This window comes from Chrysochloris asiatica, unplaced genomic scaffold, assembly GCF_000296735.1.
Source record: "Chrysochloris asiatica unplaced genomic scaffold, ChrAsi1.0 scaffold00010, whole genome shotgun sequence".
Lineage (NCBI taxonomy): Eukaryota > Metazoa > Chordata > Mammalia > Afrosoricida > Chrysochloridae > Chrysochloris > Chrysochloris asiatica.
This window is the reverse complement of record NW_006408528.1, coordinates 25,589,045-25,613,937: the sequence shown is the minus strand read 5'-3', so window position 1 is coordinate 25,613,937 and position 24,893 is coordinate 25,589,045. Positions and strand designations below refer to the sequence as shown.

The window sequence follows — 24,893 nt, the reverse complement described above, 5'->3', positions numbered from 1 at the left end:
TTTTTGACAATTTCTAATTTTCCTTGATCCATACGTTGTTCATTCCATGTTCTAATTATTAATGGATGTTTACAGCTTTTATCTTCATTTTGAGTTGTGCCCTCCATTAGCAAATGAAAGTCCAAAGGGCTTTACCCCCAAAGGCTTTACTCCATTCACTTTATCATGGTCAACTCTACTTTGAGGAGGCAGCTCTTCCCCAGTCATATTCTGAGTGCCTTCCAACCTGAGGGGTTCATTTTCTGGCACTATATCTGACAGTATTTCTCTGCTATTCATAAGGTTTTCACTGATTAAATATTCGGTAGTAGTTTCTCACTCCTTCTTCCAAGTCTGCAGTGCCAGGAATAATACTGATGTCACTGTCAAGGCTACATGTCAAGAGAGTTGAGATTTTATATATATGGGCACTCCTAGAGGAAATATTCTTCACCATATCTATGATAACCTTCCATATGAAAGATGTTTTTATTTTTTTATTAAAGTAAATTTTATCTGTATTGATGAATCATTCACCTGAATACAAATTGCTTCCAACGTCTCCTGGACATTGATTGTAGCAGTTGAGCAGAATTGTAGCCACAAATATAATGAAACCAACATATGGTAAATTTCTCATTTCCCAGTATTTACTTGACACTATTTAATAAAGGAATCTCTATTATAGGAGGACAGGCTTGCTCAGTATGCCCACCTTTTCACCTCAAGGCTGTTCTCATCACCTCATAATAATCCTCATCATCAGCTTCTTTATTCTCCTTCCTTAGCTTTCATTCTGTCCAAATCAACTTCTAGTCCAATGCTTAGTTAGATCCAGTCTCACCTCTTTCACAAGGCTACAAATGACCCACCTTAATTGCCTCTGCACCCTACCTATGATGTTTTTTTTAATTCCTTTCTATTTGTATTGCATTTATAGTCAGTGCAGTCAAATATACCGTAGCAACTTAGATAAAATCAGATCCTTATGGTTTGCTATAGTTGTATATGCGTAATGTTACAGCCACGTTCTTAGATCCATAAGGTGGCTTCTTTAACATAAACAGTGAAGGAACTGTTTTCAGTCTGCTTGAATTGAAAGCAAGATTTCAATTGTTTGATACAAATGAGGGTGTGGTAATATATGCACCTTTTCAATGTTGCAAACAATGATGAGCTATTTGTTTGTTTGTTTTTTCCTGGAAACACAGACCTGTGAGCAAATTACACATTGATAAATGACAACTGATGGCATTCACAGTTTGAAACTGTTTCCATAAAAGAGTCTTAAAAATTACCATCACATTAAATTTGCTGTGCAATTGTAAAACAATGATTTGATCTCCCCACCTTCTTGAAATTCCATTATGCAGTACTTCAGTTAGTTGTAACAGCTGGATCTATTGAGTTTTGTATCAATTATATTGTTCTGAGGGTAAAGGTAAAGTGACATTATGACGTTACCATAACCAATACATAAAAGTTGAACTAATAGAAACTAAATATCCTGCGTAAATGTTAATTTAGACATGATGATTCCTGTCATTCTTCATTCTACTCTTGATTTGGATTATCTTACAAAGTAGCTGGAGTTCTGGGGTGGTGCTGTAGGATAAGCACTGGATGCTAACTACAAGGTCTATGGTTCAAATCTACCAACTGCTTCTTGGATGCCCTATATAGGGCCACTGTGAGTCAGAACAGGTTTGCTATGAGTTGGAACTGACTTGAAGTTACTTAACAACAACAGTACAGTAGCCACTCACCGCATGAAGTTATTGCCACTTTAAATATGGTGGTGATGTGTTGTAAAAGCAATTCCACCTCACAGAACCCTGTATAATGTTTCGTAGGCTATAAGTCTTTATGAAAGTAAAAAATTCTCATCTTTTCTTGTGGTTACCAGCCCAACACATAACGCACTAATCTACCAGTCTCTTTATTTGAAATATGGCTAATCTAAATTGGGTTAGCCTAAATTGAATTGAGATGTTGTTGTTGTTGTTAAGTGCCGTTGAGTCAATTCTGACCCATAGTGACCTTGTATAGGGTTTCCGAGGAGTGACATTGAGGTTCAAACTGACTTTGCAGTCCAGCTCATTAATCCACAGCATTGCAGCCGGACTTCAAATTGAATTGATATACAAATAAAATACAAACTAAATTTCATAGATTGTACAAAATGTACTTCATTAATTTTAGTATTGATTACATTCTGACACATTTTAGTATATTGTGCTAATTAAAATATATTGCCAAATTATTTATACATGTTTATTTTCATTATTTCTAATGTGGCTGCATAGGAACCCTGGTGGCACTGTAGGATTAACATTGAACTGCTGATTGCAAGTGTGACAGTTCAAATCTACCAGCCACTCCCTGGGAGAAATGATGTCTGCTCCTGTAAAGATTCACAGCTTCAAAAACCCTATACAGAGTTACTGAGTCAGAATTGACTTGATTGCAGTGGGTTAATGTGGTTACAAAAAAATAACTAAACTAATTTATGTGAATTGTATTACATTTTCAATAGACAGAAATAATTGAGGAAATGCTAATATAGAACATCATGAAAAGAACAGAAAAACAAAGAAGCTTAAAAAAATTATTTTAATCACAACTTTATCAAGCAGTTCAATCTTACCAGCTGCTCCTTGAAAACCCTATAAGGGGTCACTATGGGTAAGAATCGATTCCATAGCACTTAACAATAAGAACAACAATAATATAAGGTAGGAGTATAGGTATGATGCTATAGGATAAGCACTGGACTTCTAACTGTAAGATTGGCAGTTCAAACCCATCAGCTGCTCCTAGGAAGCCCTATACAGGGTCACTATGAGTTGGAACCAACTCGACAGCACCTAACAACAACAAAAACAATATAAAGTAAAACTGCCTGCTTGCAGTTTTTTGAGTAGAACCGTATGTTCTACTCAATTTTGAAAACCTTAGATTTGCAACCTCTAGTTTTAGAAGACAATTGATTTACCTGTTCTAGGTGGATGAGGCATAAATGAGATCTATTCTAGTGATGATAGGAACAGCATTGTTGTTGCTGTTTTTATCAGATGCTGTAAAGTCAGTGTTGACTGATAGCAACCCTATGCACAACAGAAAGGAAAGCTGTCCAGTCTTGTACCATCGAATTGTTGTTAGACTTGAGCCCATTGCTGTTGCCACTGTGCCAATCCATTTCATTGGGGTCCTCCTCTTTTCCTGACCCTCCACTTTAACAAGCATGATGCTCTTCTCTTCTCCAGGGACTAGTCCCTTCTGATAACATTTCTGAATTATGAGAGATGAAGTCTCACCATCCTGGCTTCTAGGAAGTATTCTGGCTTCAATTCATCTAACACAGATTTGTTTGTTCATCTGCCAGCCCATGTTCTTCTCCAATACCATAACTCAAATACATCAATACTATGGTCTTCTTTATTCATAGTCCAACTTTTACATGCATACAAGGCATGTGAAATACCATTACTTAGGTCAAGCACACCTTAATCCTCAAACTGATTTCTTTATTCTTGAATACTTTAAAGATGTCTTGTGCAGCAGATTTGCCTAATGCAATACATTGTTTTATTTCTGGACTGACACTTCCATGAGTGTTGATTGTGGATCCAAGCAAAATGAAGTCTTTGACAATTTCAGTCTTTTCTCCATTTGTCATAATGTTATTGATTGTTCCAGTTGCTAGCAGCATTATAAAAATGCAAGCCACAGGTGCTATGGTTGTAGTAACTGAAAGCCACAAAGTGACCTAAACTACAAACCACTAGCCTAGAACTAGAACTAGGGGATGGGGTCTCAGATGGCAGAATGAAAAAGAAGGTAACATAATTGGCTTAAAATCAATGAAGTATCTTCCCGGTGTCCATCTAGAGCAGGGGTTGGGAATATCCACCCTGTGGGTCCTGTAAGGCCCACAAAATCCTTTGATTTGCCCTGCCAAGGCAACCATGGTTCCAGCCATCACATTTGTTGTTGTTGTTGTTGTTGTTGTTGTTGTTAAGGGCTGTCAAGTCGATTACTACCCATAGTGACCCTATATAGGGTTTCCAAGGAGCAGCTGGTAAGCTTAAACCACCGTGCCACACCATGATGGAGCATCAAAAAGTTCATGGATAATTCCTTTATCTTGTAATTTCACTTATTTACAATTTTTTAAGGTCCTTGGTACGTGCATTGATAAGTACTGAATGAAAATGGCATTTAAAAACTGTGAACTATAGATAACATTCTCTTTTAATAAGTGGTTGATAATGACATCATTAAGGAAAAAATTTAACTTAGACTCAGTTCATTTGGCAACAATAGAATCTTATCTGCTAAAGCATGGAAATAAATATTTGGTTAATTGACAACTGCACTATACCATCTTCACTTTTGCCTGTTCTATAGGATAAGCATTGGGCTGTTAACCATAATTTAAGTGGTTCGCGCCCATCAGCCGCTCTGTGGGAAAAAGATGAGCCTTTCTGCTTCATAAAAATTTACAGCTTGAAAACCCAATATAGGGTCGCTATGAGTCAGAACCAACTCCACCACAATTAATAACAATGACTGTTCTTAGGTTTAAATGCTGTAAAGTACTGTGAAGAAAACTTTTAAAAATTGAATCAAGTGATGGAGGTAAAAGGTTGATAATCTTGTAATTATGCTGCTTAAATAGCAAATATTCAGGAGAAGCAAGTATGATTTGAAGCACTTACAACAATATTGTAAGGATGCTGGTTTGAATTTCTGAGTATCGCTCTCTCCTCTTTCTTTCCTTACTTCTTTAGAAAAATTACTCTCCTGTGGTGGTGTTTATGTGCCGTGGAGTCGGTTCCGACTCATAGCGACCCTGCACAGGGTTTCCGAGGTTGTAAATCTTTAAGGGGGCAGAAAGCCTCATCTTTCTCCTGCGGAACAGCTGGTAGTTTTCAACTGCTGACCTTGAGGTTCACAGCCTGATTCGTAACCACTCTGCTACCAGAGCTCATGTAGCCTGCTTTTAATCATAACTCAGGTTTCCCATCACACTTTTGACCACTGGTTCTATCAATTTTAAGAACTACCCTTAATGATAATATTTAGTTGTCCTAGTTTATAGATATATACATTGGTGAACTGTTAGAGGTCACTCAAAATGTATGAACCTTGACACTTGGCCACAAATACAACAGAATATTTTTTTAAGTGGTGGTATTGTGCATTAAGTACAGTAACTGGGAAAGGTCCGCCTTCCAACATGACTCAAATATGGGAAGATTAATAAAGGAAAACCTAGAAACTATTATGGACTTATTCTAACCATGTTTGATTTAGGTTGGTAGACCAAATAAAGGATACACTACCTCTGTCGTAAATAATGAATAACCCAAAATAAATGATCAAGTAATCTTGATTTTTCCTAACCTAGACTAACCTACTACAAAGAAAATATAACTTCCAGTATCTGATCTAAGACAAAAGCACCACCTCATTGCTTTCCTAAGATATATTAATTCATCAGCTTTAGTACTGCTTAGAAAAAAAACTGTGTGTTCCATTGAACTAAACAGTATATTGAATTTAGAGATATGACTCATTTACAAGGGCTTAGATTAGAAGTATAGTCAATAGAGCTCTACCTATCACTTAAATAACATTTTGGCCTTACAGATTGTTACTAAGAGCATTGTATTCAGTTCTGTATTAAAAAAAAAAAAAATCTCCTATTCTTGATAGAAAAAAAGAACTGAATTTTATATGTAGATGTATTGGTTGTCATTTTAGAAATTACCTTAGAAATAGCCATTAAGCCTCATTGGATTTCTTAATGTTTCTTTGGTTCTGTCAACATTTGAGATCATAACATTATGAGAGTATTTATAGAGTTAATACATTCTAGTTCCCATCTGGGTCCATCTCTCTTCAGATTTCCTGTCCAGTACATATAAGTAGTCCATTTGGAATTTAAGAAAATATCCAGAGACTTCTTCAAAAAGCTATACTCCTCCTAAATTCATACTTTTTTATTAGCAGATGTAAATTTCAAGGGGAAATACCATATACTATAAGCCTTTGGGGAGTATTCTGCCTCTTAAGGATGACTTACACTTAGCATTTGAATGGCATAGATGCTAAGAGCATAAGGCCAAAACTCATCTGCACTCTAGCCATGAATCATTCTTTCGATGAACTCTGCATGCATTTTATGGTAAACAGACACATGTGGAAGAAGTGTGTGATGTCATTGGCAGTTATCTACAATGTCAAGTGCTATTGGCAGATACCCAAGAATTGATTGACACACATCTTACAGAACTGGAGTCAATTAATATATGTCTACCAATTCCCAAATGCACCACAGGAAAAAGAAAATCTGTTTAATACAGCAATCAATGACATATTCAGTGTGGTCAGAAGGCAGTCACTATACAGCAAAAGCACATTTTGGAACATAGTTTCAAGAGTACAAATATTAATATTGAAATGCCGTAAGTGTAAAAGGAAGTTTCTTTTCATAATTAAAAGACAATACTAGGGGGGTTTGGCAAACTGTTCTATTGTCATTTTACAGGATCACTGAATCTCCTACAAGATCTGAAGTTATTCTTAAGTGAAGAAAGGAAAATAGATTTTCTGCAAAAGTGATATCTTTACTTATGTGGCAATTGGCCATCTGAAATGTTAAGTCTATAATGTCATTTTTAAACAATGGGTTTCAAATATCTTGGGAACTTCATAAAAGACAATGAGTTATTTTAAAGTAAATACACTGCAAATAAAATATTTGAATGTCAAAATGTCCATGAAAGGCACAATAGGAATAAAAAGCAAAATCTTTTTCTATGATGAAATTGCTTTCAATATCTAAAAGCTGAAGAACATTTTTTAAAGGAAACTTGTCATTCATTGAGTCCTATAGTGTGGGGCAGGTAACAGAAAATAAAACAAGTAAGAATAAAGCACAAACTAGAATCCAGGAGAAAGATGTGTCCTTGTAGTATCTGAAAAGATATTCATGTAAATAAAAAATAAATTAAACTAAATAAGAGTCTATGAAATCTAATAGAATAATCCTAGCCTTTGTACTGATTGCTATTTTATTTCTTTATATTCTATTCCTTCTGTTATCAGCATTCTTTTCCTAACGGGATGGAGCATGCATGTTCTCTTGTTCTTAATTTAAGAAAAGCAAAACAAAACAAAAAAACACATTATTTTACATTCAAAGCTAGTATTTTAAGTACCACTAAATGTCAGCTTAAAGCAGAATCTCTCTTAAGGCATTCTAAGCATTTAAAATTAAATTTGATGCAGTCTAGACAACCCATCTTGATAATACATTTTCCAGAATTTCTTAGATTGATTGTCTAGACTACTCTAAATTCCCCCAAGTAGTTGCATAATCATCTTCCTTCTGACCTCTGGAACAGTCTGGAACTATATTTCCCAATCTATGGTTGCTATGCAAGTCAAGATCACTGAGCATCTAAAAGATCTTTCTCAAAGGCAACATGCCTCAGGAAAATACTTGCTCTCCTATCTCTCATTTCAAAGGCACTCAAGTAGGAAGCTTTATATTTTTTTTGTTTGAATTGATATGACTCCTGGGTAAATTCCGTCTTCAGTACCTCCCTATTCTTGACTATTCACTCCTAAGGCAGAAGCAAAAGTGGAGAAAGAGATGTCTGTTAGTTCTATTAAATGTCAACTACTGAAAACAGAACAACCAACCAACAACAACTAAGGAAAACGGATAAAAAGTTCAGGAGCAACATATACCATTTTAATTTAGTTGTCCATCAAGAAAATTTAAACTTCAAATTGAAAAATTGGGGATTAAGTACAGAATCACCCAGCAACAGTAAGAATCCAGAATCTATTATTTATTGTTGTTGTTGTTGTTAAGTGCCATTGAGTCGGGTCCGACCCATAGCGACCCTGTACAGGGTTTCCGAGGGTGTAAATCTTTACGGGAGTAGAAAGCCTCATCTTTCTCCCGCGGAGCGGCTGGTAGTTTCAAACCGCTGACCTTAAGGGTCGCAGCCCGATTCGTAACCACTACGCTTTATAGCCTCTGATAAAATGAAGAACATTTAAAAGTCAAGATAAGACTTAATTATAAGCAGAAAGACAGTAAAGGCTTTCACCCTGAGATGTAGAATTAAATTTGAAAACACAATAATTGGATTTTTTTTCTCTAGCTTTTACTATTAGGCAATGTTTAACTCTCACGAATACTGTATGAGATAGAGATTACTTTCATTAACACTTTTGAGATTAGGAATTGAGACACAGAGAAACTAAATAACTTGCTTCAGATCAAACAGCTATCAAAAGTAGGACTTGTAGCCGCGGATCAGAGGACATGCTTTTAATGATCATGGAATCAGAACTCCTTGAGTTTCTATGGAAAACAAAGTCAGTTTGTGAGTCATGGTTAAGATGGTTACAAAGCAGTTGGAGGTAGTAAGTCCATATCAAGTTTGAAATACATGGACCTTGGTGATCAAAGAGATTTTATTTAGCCTCTTTTTACATATTGTGAAACATTCTCAGAGAGGTTAAATAATTTTCCCAATGCTCCACAGCAATCATCACTCTCTCCTAACTGACTAGAGCATGTAACTGGCATACCACAGCTAGCAGATTATGACACATGATCTGAAGTCACATGTGACACCAAAGTCCATGTGTTTTTCTCTAATCTGTGCAAAAACCTTAAATCTCCTGAGGCCATTGTCCTGTGCAGTATAGCATGTTGCTGGCAGATATAAAAAGTGTGATATGATGGGAAAGAATTTATCTCCAGAATACAAAAATGTAGGACAATTATCCTGGGTGTATTTAAGAAGATTTTTCTTATTACTACTGAAATAGCTAAAGAGCTCTGGTAGCGTAGTGGTTACAAATTGGTCAGCAGTTTGAAACTACCAGTTGCTCCACGGGAGAAAAATGAGGTTTTCTGCTTCTGTAAAGATTTACAGCCTCGGAAACCCTGTTCCAGGTCGCTATGGGTTGTAACTGACTCAACGACACTTAACAACAACTGAAATAGCTTGGGGTCCTGGTGCAGTGTTGTAGGATAAACACTGGACACTAACTGAAAGATAAGTAGTTTAAACCCACCAGCTATTCCTCAAAACCCTATATAGGGTCTTTATGAACCAACTCAATGGCACTTAACAAAAAACATAAAATAGTTGAGAAGGAAGCAAAGAGGGAGATTTATATAGAAGGTACTTAAAAAATATAAATGTGCAAAGTTTCTAGGGCTATGTACATGAATGTCATCCTTAATTGTCATTAACATCATCTTAAAAACTTAAGTAGAACTACCTATCCTAAAGATTGCTTTGTACTTCAGACTCAGAAATGTCAGCAAGTACAATACATGTCTTTGCAGGAGTAAGGGTAGAGAGATGATGAGGCTGGGCCTGTGAAGGGCATGGCTTAAAATGATGAAGCCTTGGAAAGGTGTCCCAATCTTCTCAGAATCATCAGAAAAGAAGAAAAAATAATAATAATTTTGTTTAGCCTAAGTATCAGGTGGTTTCTCAAGAGTCTGTAAAGTAAGTTCTTATACAAAGGAGGTATAATACAAATTATTTAGGTCTCTAAGATTTTGGATCAAAAGGATCCACTTGAATCACTTTGCTGTTGTTATTGTTAGGTTCCATCAAGTCAGTTCAGACTCATAGTAACCTTATGTATTATAGATTGTAATACTGCCTGGTCCTGTGCCATCCTCACAATTGTTCTGTTTGAGCCCACTGTTGCTGCCACTGTGTCAATCCATCTTCTTGGGGGTTCAGCTTCTTTTTCATTGACTCTATACTTTACCAAAAGAGATATCCATCTCCAGGGACTCGTCCCTTCTGACAACCTATTCAAAGTATGTGAGATGAAGTCTTGCCAGCCTTGCTTCTAAGGTTCATTCTGGCTGTACTTCTGGTAGTCCATGGCACTTTCAATTTTGTTTTCCAACACCATAATTCACATGCATCAATTCTACAATCTTCCTTACTTCTTGTCCAACTTTTGCAAGCTTACGAGGCAATTGAAATACCATAGCTTGGGGTAGATGTGCCTTAATACTCCAAATGACACCTTGGCTCTTCAACACCCTAGAAGTCTTTTGCAGCAGATTTGTCTAATGTGATATGTCATTTGACTTCTTGACAGCTGCTTCCATGAGCAGTGATTGTGGATCCAAGCAAAATGAAGTCTTTGACAACTTAAAACTTTCCTCCATTTATTATGATGCTATTTATTGGTGCAGTTGTAAAGATTTTCCATTTTCTTTACATTGAAGTGATATTCATACTGATAGTCTTTGAACTTCATCAGTAAGTATTACAAATCCTTTTTACTTCCAGCAAGCAAGACAGTGTCATGTGCTTATCCCAGGTTGTTAATGAGTCTTCTTCTAATCCTGATGTCATGTTCTTCTTCGTGTATTCCAGTTTTTTAGATTATGTGTTCAGATTGAATACAGATTGAATTTTTGTTGTTGTTGTTAAGTGCCGTCGAGTCGGTTCCGACCCATAGCGACCCTTTACAGGGTTTCCGATGGTGTAAATCTTTACGGGAGTAGAAAGCCTCATCTTTCTCCCGCGGAGCAGCTGGTAGTTTCGAACCGCTGACCTTAAGGTTCGCAGCCCGATTCGTAACCACTACGCTACCAGAGCTCCTTTCACAGATTGAATAGGCATTGTGAAAATACTACCCTGGCTCACACCTCTCTGGATTTTGAACCACTCAGTAGCCTCTTGTTATGTTTAAGCAACTACCCCTTGGTCTATGTGCAGGTTCCTCAGGAGCATAATTAAGTGTTCTGGAATTCCCATTCTTTATGATGTTATCCATAGTTTGCTGTACTCCACAAAATAAAATGCTTTGGCATAGTCAAGAGAGCACAAGTAAATATCTTTCTGGTATTCTCTGATTTCATTCAAGATCCATCTGATATCAGAAATGATGACATTCCGTGTCTTCTGACTTTGACTTGGATTGCTGGCAGCACCTTCTTGATGTACTGCTGTAGCCATTCTTGAATTATCTTCAGCAAAATTTTACTTGCATGTGATATAAATGATATTGCTCAATGATTTCTGCTTTCTGTTGAGTCACCTTTCTTCGGAATGGCACAAATACAGATCTCTTTCAATCAGTTGACCAGGTAGTGTATTTCAAATTTCTTGACACAAATGAGGGCTGAATGAGTTTGTTGAAAGATTTCCGTTTGTATTCAATCAGTTGCTGAAGGCTTGTTTTTTGCCAATGTCTTAAGTGCATGTTGAACTTCTTCCGTCATACCATTGGTTCTTGATCATATGCTATCTCTTGAAATAGTTGAACATCGGCCATTTCTTTTTAGTACAGTGACTCTGTGTATTCCTTCCATCTTCGTTTGATGCTTCCTGTGACATTTAACAATTTACCCATAGAATCCTTCATTCAATATTGCACCTCAAGGCTTGAATTACTTCTCAGCTTTTTCAGTTTAATACATGCTGAGTATGTTCTTTCCTTCTAATTTTCTAATCCAGGCTTTTGGACATTTCATTATAATATTTTACTCTGTCTTCTTGAGCAGCTCTTTGAAATTTTTAGTTCAGTCACTTTACATTCAAGAGTAAGTTTCAGAGTCTCTTCTGACAAAAAAAAAAAAAAAGTTTTTGTTTTTTTTCCTGCTTTTTAATGCCTTTTGTTTTCTTAATCTATGATGTTCTTGATGTCATTCTACAACTCTTCTGATCATTGGTCATTAATGTCTAATGCATCAAATCTGTTCTTAAAATAGTCTCTAAATTCAGGTGAGATATAATCAAAGTCAGAAGCCCTGATGTGGCACTGTGGGTTAATGCACTGAACTGCAAAGTAGGTTTGATTCAGAAGGTAAGTGGTTTAAGCTCACCAGCAGCTCCTTGGAAACCCTTTGCAGGGCCGTTATGGGTTGGAACTGATTCAACAGCTCTTAACAACAATATGCAAAGTCATAGTTTGGCTCCCAGGGACTTGTTACATTTTTCTTCAGACTCAGCCTAAACTTGCCTAAGAACGATTGGTGGTCTCTTGCACAATCCATCCCTAGTCTTGTTTTGACTGATGATAATGAGCTGTTTCATTGTCTCTTCCTACAGATGTAGTCAATATAATTCCTGTGTATTCCATCTAGTGAGGTGCATGTATATACTCCTTATGCTTGTTGCCCAAAAAAGGTATTTTCAATAAATAAGTTATAGATCTTGCAATATTCTATCATGTGATCTCCAGCATCATTTCTAACTCTAAGGCCATATTTTTCAAATCAGTTTAGAGCACCATAAGCATGATAGAGTCTAGAGTTTGGGCCCTAGTGTGGAACTGTAGGATAAGCACTGTATTTGTAGCTACAAAGGTCAGGAATTCAAACTCAGCAGCTGCTCCTTGGAAACCCTATATGGGATCCATATCAGTTGAAACTGATTCAATACAATTTAACAACAAACATGTAAACTATAATTTATCTTTAGGACTCCAGAAATCTTCTGGCAACAAGTGACTTTCTTAGCACAATAATGGTTTTGTTTTTCTTTGAATTTTGTGGTTAAAAAAAATATAAAAGGTCTTATAATTGAAGAATATTGAAACGCCCATTTCATTTAGCTAATTTCAATCTCAGCAACTTTTTCATCAGTTGTTTTCCATAGTATTAATTTTACTTATCACTGGATTTAACTTTTAATTTCTCTCTAAAACATATTTTAAAGGAGAAGTACAACAATCAAAGAAACATGTTGTTTTCCCTTTTCTGTACTGATAAATTAAAATAACAAAAATACATAAAAATTAAATTTAACTGAGCAAGACCTCAAATGTGAATAATCTGGGTCAAATGTGTGGCATTATTTCTTAATCTCCGGGCAGAAGAAAACAACTGGGATGGCAGACACTTCTGGCTGAGGATGGAAATGGAGGGGAAAGCTGGCAGTATACAAATGAAGGAGAAAACAGTGCACATTCAGCCTGCTGACATCTGCTGCACTTGCAAAATGGATTGGACTCTGTAATCTAGGATGAAAACAAAGGCTTTCTTCCTTCCTTCCTCCTGTTCCATAGTTATTGTTGAGTGATGGTCTCATTCTTTTTGCATTCACCAGTTACCATTAATAACAACATCTGAATCTGAAGTAGGTTGTAGTGAATAGTAAACCGAAAGCTATAAGAATTAAAGAAATTGAATAATGAAACATCTAAATAGGAAGGGGTCGTGGACAAACCCCATTTTTTAAAAGCCAGTTTTACCTCAGGATGATGTCCAATTTCAATGTAGGTGCAAATTGGATGAAAAGCCCCCGTTCCACAGGCGTACAAATGAGTCTGATTATAAGCCTTAAGCACTTTGATGAAATTAGCACATTCTTTCTGTAAAAATAAAAAACAAAGAAAACAAGTGATTTCTAGTGGTCAGCATGACTGAGGTATTCTCTAGAATTCTAGGCATGCTTGAACAGTTTTATTTTATGTCCTTTTCACTATATTTTTAGGGCTTGTTCATTATTCTGTATCTTTATTGATATTATTACAGAAGCTATAAATACAAAAGTTTTTATTTGGGGGGAGGCAAATATAATATTCCCTTTCATAACTCTTTAATTAAAACAAAGGAGCTCTGGTAGCGCAGTGGTTACAAATTGGGCTGCGAACTGCAAGGTCAGCATTTCGAAACTACCAGTTGCTCCGCGGGAGAAAGATGAGGCGTTCTGCTCCTGTAAAGATTTACAACCTCGGAAACCCCGTACAAGGTCGCTATGGGTCGGAACCGACTTGAAGGCACTTAACAACAACAACAACAACAACAACAATTTCTAATTTATCTATTGCAAAGAGGAAGATAATCTTAGGTAGTCTAAAGTAACTGATGATTTCTCCAGAAATGAAAATCAGTGTGTTATGGAATTAATTGGCATAAATAAGACAATGTTGGAATTTTCCCTGCAAATCTAAGCTGTGAGCTTACTTACAGAAAAAGAAAAGTGAAGGATAATATGACCTCACATTAAATCGGAAGTTTAAGCATGATTTATTGTTGTTTTGTTAAGTGCTGTTGAATTGGTTCTGACTCATAGCGACCCTATTTAGGGTTTCTGAGGAGTGGTTGGTGGGCTTAAACCACTGTCATTACATTAACTCTATACCAGTCAGTCATCATCAGCAACCCACTTTGAAAGTCAATAGTGCTGCATGTTAATGAAGTCGATAAACCCTAAAAAGGTAGAGACACCTTCTGCCAAAAAAAATGGCACTTCAGCCTCAAATACAAACTGTTGTTGTTGTGCCATTGAGCCAGTTCTGACCCATAGTGACCCTGTATAGGATTTCCTAGAAGCAACTGGTGAGCTTGAATCGACCACCTTACAGTTCAAACTGACTTTGCAGTCCAATGCATTAATCCACAGTGCCACAACAGGACTCTGAATACAACCTGGGTATATTTTAAATACTATGGGAAAGGCATGTGAGTTGGGTGTATCTGTAATCTGAAGAATCTTTTCCAGAATAATACAATTAGAAGATATTGTGAGGACATTTTGAACCCCACTTGGACCTCTCCTGCCCAATAAGCATAGACCTATGGAAAAGAATTGATGCATTTGAGTTACGGTGTTGGACGAAAATATAGAAAGTGCCATGAGCTAACAAAAGGACAAACAGATCTGTTGGAAGACATGCAGCCAGAGTGTTCCTTGCAGGTCAGGATGGCCAAACTTCATCTCTCATACTTCGGACATATTGTCAGGAGGGACCAGTTGCTGGAGAAGGATATCATGTTTGGTAAGGTGGAGGGTCAGAGAAAAAGAGGAAGACCCCTAGCGAAATGGATTGGCAAAGTGGCAGCATCAGTGGGCTCAAATGTGGCAACAATTGTGAGGTTGGCCCAGGACCGGGCAGTGTTTTGTTCTGTTGTGCATAGGGTCACTATGAGTCAGTGCCGACTCAATGGCACCTAACAACAGCACAGGTAAAGAATAATTTTCTAGGAGAAAATTCTAGCCATGTCTTACCAGTATCAGTGGAAGTTAGGGTGCTCCTGGGCATTTTATTTGTTTTACTTTCTGAATAAAATATCACTTAAGAAATAAAGTGGGCAGAGTCAATTATAATCTTTTCATACATTCTGCTGAAACTATTGATCTTGTGAAAGAAAATGTTCTTCTATAAACAACCAGGAAACTTAGGCTTTTATTCCCTGCTGAGGAGATATTTGGATGTAGGCGGTAATCAGATATTCAGAATATGAAATAGAAAATCTTTTACCAAAATATCTAGAACATGAAAGACTCAGTTTCTTAAAATATTTTTAAATAGGTAAATCTAGTAAGTAGGAATCAATTCAATGGTAATGGGTTTGGTTTCAGTTTATATCAGTATTGTGAAAAGAAATCAAGGGAAAAAATCCAAAAAAGCTTCAAGGTCTTATAATACCTTCAAATAAAATATTATAGTCTATTAATCACAAAACAAAGCTTAATAACAGAAATATTAGTAGAAGATATGAGTATCACATATTGAAAATACTGAAATGAGTATTTATATGCTAAGTATTAAAATTGCATTGAAGAGTATTTTGTTATTTTATTATTTTGTTTAATTTTTTGTCTATAAGCATTTGGAATGAAGAAACAGATATGTAACTATAAATGAATAGATGAAATTAGAGGATAGCGCAAGCAAAGCTGGCAAACCTTTTAAAAGACTGAACTGCCTTGCACCTCAAAGTGTGCAAACTCACCATCAGTCTTCGTGTGATGTGATATTTTAAGTGAAAGCTAAGAGTTTATTTGGGCCTATCAAATTAGTTGGGTTTTATAATGGAGGATCCATTTCCATACCACCTTTATATTCTATATTTGCAACTGGTGCTTGTGATATTAACTCATTTCCCCCCTCAAATAAGGAAAAAAACTTGAGAACAATTGACATTTAAGTTCTGATAGTTACTGTCCATCATCACTGATTTTTCCAAGCTGCTGAAATCTGATGATGTCCTTTGAATATATTATCCTAACTTTGAACTAATCCTTCTGAACTTAAAAAAAACAAAAGCTCCATGTTAGGACTTCTCATGCTTTCTTAACATCTGCTCAGTTGTTCATGGTAACTAAAACAAGTATATACATTATTCCAGTGTTTTCTTATTTAGATACTGAATCTTCTTTTTGTATGGTAAGGTATTATTATATATGAAATTAAATTCTGAAATCAACCATGTTTGCAAGCTGCTATGAAGAAAGTTTCTTAGCTTAAAGGATATGTACAACGTCTTTTATGTTTCCCTTTGAACAGGGTAAATCTTAGGCAAAATGTTCACAACTCTTAGCAACAAACTTCCTATTCTGTAACAGCCACCCTTGTCCCCCAAGAGGATAGGACATGAACACCACACCAGGGCAGAGGAAAGAGGTTGTGGATAGGGAAACATCTGACAAACTCATTTACAAATGAGGCATTCATGAGTATTAACCAAAGGGTTTATTTGTATTCTTAAAATAATTTAGTCATTTGCAATGAAGCCATTTCAGGAAAATGTTCCATGGCATCTTTTGCTTTGAAACATGTAGGTGGCCACATATTCTGCTTTTATATAAAGACAGCCATCCCTAATTGTGGACTCAATATTATAGTACTCAAGATTGTAAATAACCAGTTTAAGCACCATATGTTGAGACCAAGAAATTGGCTGTGCATATACTGGTAAGCAAACGAACATTCTAATAAATAACAGTGCCAGACCCAGATGGGTATCTTGTTCATTTTATAAAAGAATGGGGGTGGGGGTGTTGTGATTTGCATGCTTTACCTTTGAAGATATGCATACAATTTTGCACATAAATTCTCTATTCTTATCAGTAATTCTAAAAGTATCCTAGAAATTTAAGTATAGACCTCAGTTCAGCTTACCGCAATAGAAAAGGAAGAAAATATTTTCTGAATGTGAATACTTGTAAATTCAAATGAGGGTTTACGTTATCCCTGCAACTGTAATGAAACCTTAATATTTGTGAGGTTTTGTGAGGCCTTTATTTCTCATAGATTGGATAACTGCTTCATAATTTTTCAATGACTAAGTGTGACCTTCCATGTAAACTAATGGATTATAATTAATGGTATAAAAACTCTCTAAGTTTCGGATAACTATAGAATTGGGCCACATTGAATATCATAATTGTAATTTGCTTCCTATTAACTGCTATAGGAGAACTAATTTAATATGACAACTGTGTTTCTCTAGAACTATTGAAAAAAAAAAAAAGTTACCAGAGGACCATAGCTGTGAAACCTGGCAAAGGGTTCTACTGAGAATGCTGATAACTGAGACTACCTGAGTTACAAAGCAACTGGACCCACCCTATTGGCCTCAGGCCTGGAATGATCCTGTTCATTTCCTCACTGATCTCTCCCAGTTGGCAGTAGGTTGTATTGTTGCCATGCCCCTGAGGCTAGCACAATATGATTTTGAAAGTGAAGGCTGATGCAAATAGAATTGGGGCTTAGAAATTAATTGGGTTTAGACTATGTTAAAACACTTGAATTGAAACAAAGGAATTAAAGGAAATACTTTCAAAATGGGTTAAAAATAGCAGAGAGGAGTCTCAACAACAATGGAGGAGGAAACAGTGAATTAAAAGAACTGAAGAGAAAAGAACCAAACACTTGAAAGAGATATTGTTAGTAAGGATTTGTTCTTTAAACAGAAAATCTGCATAAAAGAATATCAATCCTGCTATTCATTTGCCTTCATTCTCTAGCTTGTTTCTGCCAAGGTTTTTGAGTGCTGCAAAACAGGATATTCATTTTATTGGGAAGCAGTTTAGACATCCCTGTAAAAAAGAAGGAAGCGTGGCAGAAAAAGGAAACACACTTCACACATTTCTGCTCCAGGGAGACAGAAGAGTGTTTTTGACCTTTACTTGAACTATGACGATTCTTAAAACCTCAGAATGTAATGTACTTTTTGGCATTCTATTACTGCACTGCTTTGCTCAGCATGGGTGGATTTACAATGTAATATAAAGAGAGTATAAGCAGTTCAAAATGAATTAAGTTTTCAAACTTTGATTCTTTCTAGAATTTAAGATGATATACACAGACAAGTTTACTAACAAGTATGTGTCTATAGAGTCAGGGAACCCATTTGTTATCATTGTTAGGTGCCATTGAGTCAGTACTGACTCATAGCGACCCTATGCACAACAGAATGAAACACTGCCAGATCCTGGGCCAACCTCACAATTGTTGCCACACTTGAACCCATTGATGCTGCCACTTTGTCAATCCATAGCTCTGGGGGTCTTCCTCTTTTTCTCAGAGGGAACCCATACTGACCTATTATTTTACTGAAATGTACACTAGATCATCTACATTATGCATTGCTAACTTAGCTTAGAAATAAAAGTAAAGCAGTTATGAGACAGTAAAAGACAAGGCCACACCTGAGGATCAATGATATGTCTTCCTTAGTGACAAACTATATAAACTTATATTTTAAAGGATTTCTAGTGTTTCCAAATCAAATGTACAGAAGAATTACACGTAGAGAGATTGCCTGGAAAAATTAATAAGAAAGAAAACATCTATGCTCAGGAAAAAAAAAAAGCCAAATGCTGAGTGATTCAAACACAAACATTACGGATATGTAGCACTGATTAGACTGTGTTACACAGACTTCTCCCGGACGGTTACAAAAATAAAGTCCATCCATCTGTCAAAACAACTGCTCCAGGCATAAAAATTAAAACAGAATTGAGATGTTTTTAACTAACTTCCGATAATTATGCTTTCCACAAAAGAATATGTTACCTCCCATTCCAATTACCTCCTTGCATGTTTTTAAATCATGGATGGCGCCATGGGTTTTTCTCTAAATGAGGGCAAGAACAAGAAAGAAGACTGAACAAGAACCAACTATATTCAGTTCACTATTAAATCAAACAATTTGTTTTACATCAATTATAATTCAGCCTAACATAAAAGGATAGATGCATACCTATATATATAATCAACAGCATTTAACAACAACATATATATGATCAAACTTGATCAAATGTGTTTCAACTCATAACAGTCTTGTATATGATTTCCAATGCTTTAAATCTTCAAAGGAGCAGAAAGCCTCATCTTTCTCCCACAGAGCAGCCAGAGGACTCGAACTGCTGAACTTGTAGTTCATTGATTATCATACGGTGCCACCATGCTCCCCTCCATATCTATCTATCTATCTATCTATCTATCATCTATCTATCTATCTATCTATCTATCTATCTATCTATCTATCTATCTATCTATCTCCTTTCATGTTAGGTGGATATATAGATATAGAAATAGATTACAGATACAGATATAAATTCCTGTTGTGGCACTGTGGGATAAGGCAGTGGGCTGCAAGGTCAGTTTGAACTGGAAGATCGGCACTTAAAATTCACCAGATGCTTCTTGGAAACCCTATACAGGGTAGGTATGAGTTGGAAGTGACTCGATGGCACTTAACAACAACATATATATAAATATAATATAGACAGAGTGGTGGTGGTGGTTATGTGCCGTGGGATGGGTCCCGACTCATAGCGACCCTGTACAGGGTTTCTGAGGCTGTAAATCTTTGCAGGAGCAGAGAGCCCCATCTTCTCCCTCGGAACAGCTGGTAGTTTCCAACTTCTGACCTTGCAGTTTGCAGCCCAATTCGTAACCACTACGCTATGAACATGTAAAAAGTGGAACTTTGAACTGGTTGATTAATTCTAGCTCAACACCCTGCTGAAAACTTTCCATTGCACTCCAGATTTACTGAATCCGAGTCTGCACTTTAGCAGATCCTGGGTGATTCTTATGTAAACATAAGGCTCTATAATAATCACCTGGGATTCTTGTTAAAATGTAGATTCTGATTCAGTATATCTGAGGTTGAAAGGTAAATTTTCTGCAGGGCTTTGAACTAGAATGATCAGGTCTGAAGCTCTGATAAAGATAGAAAAAAACAAAGTCTCTACCCCATTAGTTTGGAGCCCTGGTATCATAGTGGATTATGAGCTGGACAGCTACCCACAAGGTCAGCTACTTGAATCTATCAGGTGTTCCGAGGGAAAAAGATGAAGCTTTCTGCTCCCTTAAAGATTTACAGCGTAGGAAGCCCTATAAAGCGCCACTATGATCAGAACCAACTCCAGAGCACAGCACCAGCCCATTAGTAGTTTATGTAGAATTATGTTAAAGTCTTGCAACTGGGAAACTAAAGGAACCATTTTCCTATCATGATGGGTGGATACATTTCTGTGTGGAAATCCATTAATAAACTTAATTCCTGAAGTTAATCTGTTGACTTTCTTTTTCTCTGGTCAATTTTTTTTTGGCAAGCTAGTTGAATAGTAGAATCTTCGTGCCAAAGCAGGAATCCACGAGATTGTTCCTGTCACTCACTTTATCCCTCCCTCTATTTAAGCTGTTCCATACTTATCTGGCAATAATATTTCATTTTTGTTCTGTTAAAATTGTGCTATTACAGCTGTGACCACATCATTTATGGTCATGTCTTCCTAAAGCTTCAGCATTCACTAACGGATGTTAGAAAGCTCTTCTTCAAAGAGGCATATCTATTAAACCTAACATTTAACACTGTTCTAATTATAATGTTGTTATAAAGTGCTGTCGAGTCGGTTCGGACCCACAGCGACCCTGCATAGGGTAGGGTTTCTGAGGAGCAGCTGGTGAGCTTGAACCACCAACCTTGCAGTTCAAACGGCTTTGTAGTCTGGCGCATTAACCCACAGCACCACACCAGGACTCCTTCTAATTATAATGTTATTGTTATAGGCCGTAGAGTCGGAACCAACTCATAGCAACCCTGCATAGGGTTTCCCAGGCTGTAATCTTTACTGGAGCAAACAGCCACATCTTTCTCCTAAGTAGAAGGATTGTGGGTTCAAACCGTTGAACTTTCATTTAGCAGGAAAGCACTTAACCATTGAATCTTCAAGGCTTTATGGCAGTCTATATTGTGTATATTAGTGAAAATTTCCCAGTGAAGATTTTTTCTATTATTTTATAGAGATCTATGCACTACACAAGGAGCTCTGGTAGCATAGTGGTTACGAATCGGGCTGTGAACTGCAAGGTCAGCAGTTCGAAACTACCAGCTGTTCCGCGGGAGAAAGATGAGGTTTTCTGCTCCCGTAAAGATTTACAGCCTCGGAAACCCTGTACAGGGTCGCTATGAGTCGGTTCCGACTCCACGGCACATAACACCAACAATGTACTACTCAAAGTAGGTGGTTTCAAGCTCACCAGATGCTCCTTAGAAACCCTGTACATGGTCGTTATGAGTCGGAATCGACTCAATGGCATGTAACAACAGCAACAATGCACTATGTCCTGGTGTGGCACTGTAGGATCAGCACTGGACTGCTAACTGCAAAGATGGTGGTTCAAACCCACCAGTTGCATTTTGGAAATCCTATACAAAGTCTATGTCGATATGAGTATATGAACCAAAAATTTGGTAACTATTTTTAGGCTTACGGTTTGCTTTACATTGTACAATGTTGTTGCTATTGTTAAGTGTTGAGTTTGGTTTCAACTTATAGCTACACTGTGTAGGGTTGTTAAGTGCCATCAAATTGATTCCGACCGATAGCAACCCTGTGTAGGGTTTCCAAGGAGCAGCTGGTGAGCTTGAACCACTGATCTTACAGTTCAAACGGCTTTGCAGTCTGATACATTAGCCCACAGTGCCACACAGGAGTGGAATTTCCAAGGAATGTTTGGTGGGTTTAAACTGCTGATCTTGTGGGTTGCAGTCCATTACTCCTTATAGTGTGTTGTTGTTGTTAAGTGCCTTCAAGTGAGTTCCAACTCCTAGCGATCCTGTGTAGGGTTTTCAAGGAGTGGCTAGTGAGTTTGAACTGCCAACCTTATGGTTCAAACCGACCTTACAGTTCAATGCTTTATCTCACAGTGCCACACCTTGCAATGTGTGATAACCTTGCAATATAATAAGCAATTTGCTAGGTCTAGCTAATTGTTTATCATATTTCAATTGTCACATTATCAATAATGTCATTCACTGGCATTATTCAGGATGATATTGAGTTAATGAAGATAAGCTGAAGCTACATATCCTAGAATTCTCTTTATTGATTTGTTCCAGGTTAAGGTTGGTGAAAAAGAAATGCTGAACTCTAGGAGGTAGAAGTTAAGCTACAACCATCAGAGTTTCTAGGTTTTTGTGATCTAATGGTAACTTAGTTGGTGTGAGACAGCACTTAGGTCTGTAGCTGCTCCAACTCCTGCCAGAGTTTTTACTTTATCTCCTCTAACACCTTTTATTGGCACATATGTGATGTCAGTTTCTTCCACAGGTCACTCAAGTCATCAAGGTTAGATACAATAAAAGACAGACATGGGTTCCAGATTGTCCTTGCTCCTCCACCTTTTGTTTAGCATTTCATCTCTACTGCCAATATCAGTAACCGACAGTCACTTCAGACTCACTATTAGGCTCAGAGGCAATAGCCTTGCACAGATTTCTTTTACATCTCCCTTAATTATATATGGTAAAAGTCTTATCATGCAGTCCTCATTCTTATCATTTACACAATGTCTAGTCTTAGATCAAATCTTAACTTATAAAAGAATATATCTTACTCCCAAATAACTAAGTGTGATGCCATTGAATTCGTTCACTCCAAGAAGTGGCTAGTGGGCTTGAACTTCTGGTTAGCAGTCAGTACTTGTCCTATAGAACCACACCAGAACTCCTATGTGATCTAAAGGGAAGATGTAGTGCGACCCATTTACAAAAAATAAATAAGGTCATTACTGGATCACTTTATTTCTAAATATGTATTGTTCCTCCTGTATAAGTGCATATGGCATTTTATAATCAATAAATACTATTAGTTTCAGTATAATTTCAACTACAATACTAAAAACATATCTTTTATCACTTAACATATTTGGAATACATAGGCCATAATTTACGTTTAATACCTAAGGAGTCCTGGTGGCACAGTGGGGTAAGTGTCGGTATACTAAAGACAAGGTTGGCAGTACAAACACAGCCATTCTGCAAGAGAAAGATGAGGCTGTCTGTTACCATAAGGATTAACAGTCTCAGATATTCTGTGTAGCTCTGCTCTGTCCTATATGACTGCCATGACACTATTTATCTGATAGCAGTGCAATTCAAACTTATTACACGTTCCTTGGAAAACCTATGCAGGGTCGCCATGAGCAGAACTGACTCGAAGGCACTTAACAACAGCAGCAACCATCAACACTCATGGAACCAGTAGTCAAGAAAGTATTGCATTAGGCATATCGGCTATACAAGACCTCTTTAAAGTATTCAAAAGCAAAAATGTCAGTTTAAGGACTAAACCCAAGCCATGGTATTTTCAATAGCCTCGTATGCATGTAAAAGTTGAACAATGAATAAGGAAGATCGTAGGAAAATTGATGCATTTGAGTTACAGTGTTGGAGGAGAATATTAAAGGCACCATGGGCTGCCAGAAGAACTAACAAATTTGTGTTGGAAGAAGTACAACCATAAAGTTCCTCAGAAACCAAGACCACCAGATGTAGTCTTTCATACTTGGGATATACTGTCAGGAGAGACCAGTCCTGGGCATCGTGTTTGGTAAAGTGGAGGATCAGCTAATAAGAGGCAAACCCCAATGAAATGGATTCCATATTAGCAGCAGCAATGGGCTCAAACGTAGCAACAATTGTGAGGTTGGTACAGGACCGGGCAGTGTTTTGTTCTGATGTGTGTAAGATCTCTATGAGTTGGAACCAAATTGATGGCACCTAACAACAACAGCAACAACAACAACTATAGTGTAGCACTGGTGTGGTGCTTTAGACTAAGCACTGGACTTATAATCTAAAGGCTAACAGTTCAGATCCACAATCCTCTTCTCAGAAACCCTAGGTCTTTATGAGTCAGAACCAACTCAATGACACTTAATAACAACAACAAAAATTAAATAGTAAGCAGCTCTGGAGGCAAAGTAGCCAAGTTATCTGCTGCTAACTGAGAGGTCAATGGCCTGACTCCACCACTTGCTTCATGAGAAGAAGATGTGACAATCTCCTTCCATAATGCAACCCTATGATGCAGTTTACTCTATCCTAGAGGGTTACCACCACTCCTCGGAAACCCTATGAAGGCTCGCTGAATCAGAACTGACTTGATGGCACTTGACAACAATAATATGGTTACTATGGACCAGAATCAACAAGAGGGCAATGGGTTTTATAGTATTTAGGATAAGCACTGGACTACTAACCACAGTCAGCAGTTCAAACCCACCAGCCACTTCTGAGAAACATTAAACCATCAGTCAGAAATGACTAGAAGGCACTTAACAACAGTAACAATTGTATTTAGTATCCAACTGAAATATAATGAGGAGAATCTTCAAGAATGTTCTGTGCTGAGCATATAAAAACCAAACCAAACCAAAACAAACAAAAAAAAAACCCTAGGATTCTCAGCCTCCTGAAAGAGTCAAGTTTTTATAGATCCATTAAGTTTTGCATTCCATTTTCTGTATTATCTCTAAAATGTTCTAAATGGAACTATTTTAAAATTAAACTAATACAAACAGCATTGGTAAAGTTTCATAAAGTTTTGTGTGTATAAGGGCGATATTTCATTGCTACATTAGCAAATCAATTTAAAGAAAATCTTCCTCAAGTATAGTACATTTCTTAAGATAGAGCATACATAAGAAAATTATTTCCAGAATTTCTATTAAATCAGTGATAGGATTTGTGAAATGCCATACTGTGAAATGCCATACCCAGAAATTAATAGAAATCCATTTATTAAGATTGTGAAGCACATGAAGAGCAAAATACAAATGAAGATTATTAGCATCTTTATGTC

The 24,893-nt window shown here is 36.9% G+C and overlaps 1 protein-coding gene across 1 annotated transcript in view; it reads right to left on the bottom strand.

Moving 5' to 3' along the window:
• The window catches only part of SEMA3A (sema domain, immunoglobulin domain (Ig), short basic domain, secreted, (semaphorin) 3A), a 324,888-nt gene that overhangs the window by 189,414 nt on the left and 110,581 nt on the right, over positions 1–24,893 (bottom strand). The window contains exon 4 of the mRNA XM_006834338.1: positions 13,252–13,371. Within this exon, the coding sequence (XP_006834401.1) occupies positions 13,252–13,371 (120 nt within the window). The remainder of the gene's footprint in view (positions 1–13,251; positions 13,372–24,893) is intronic.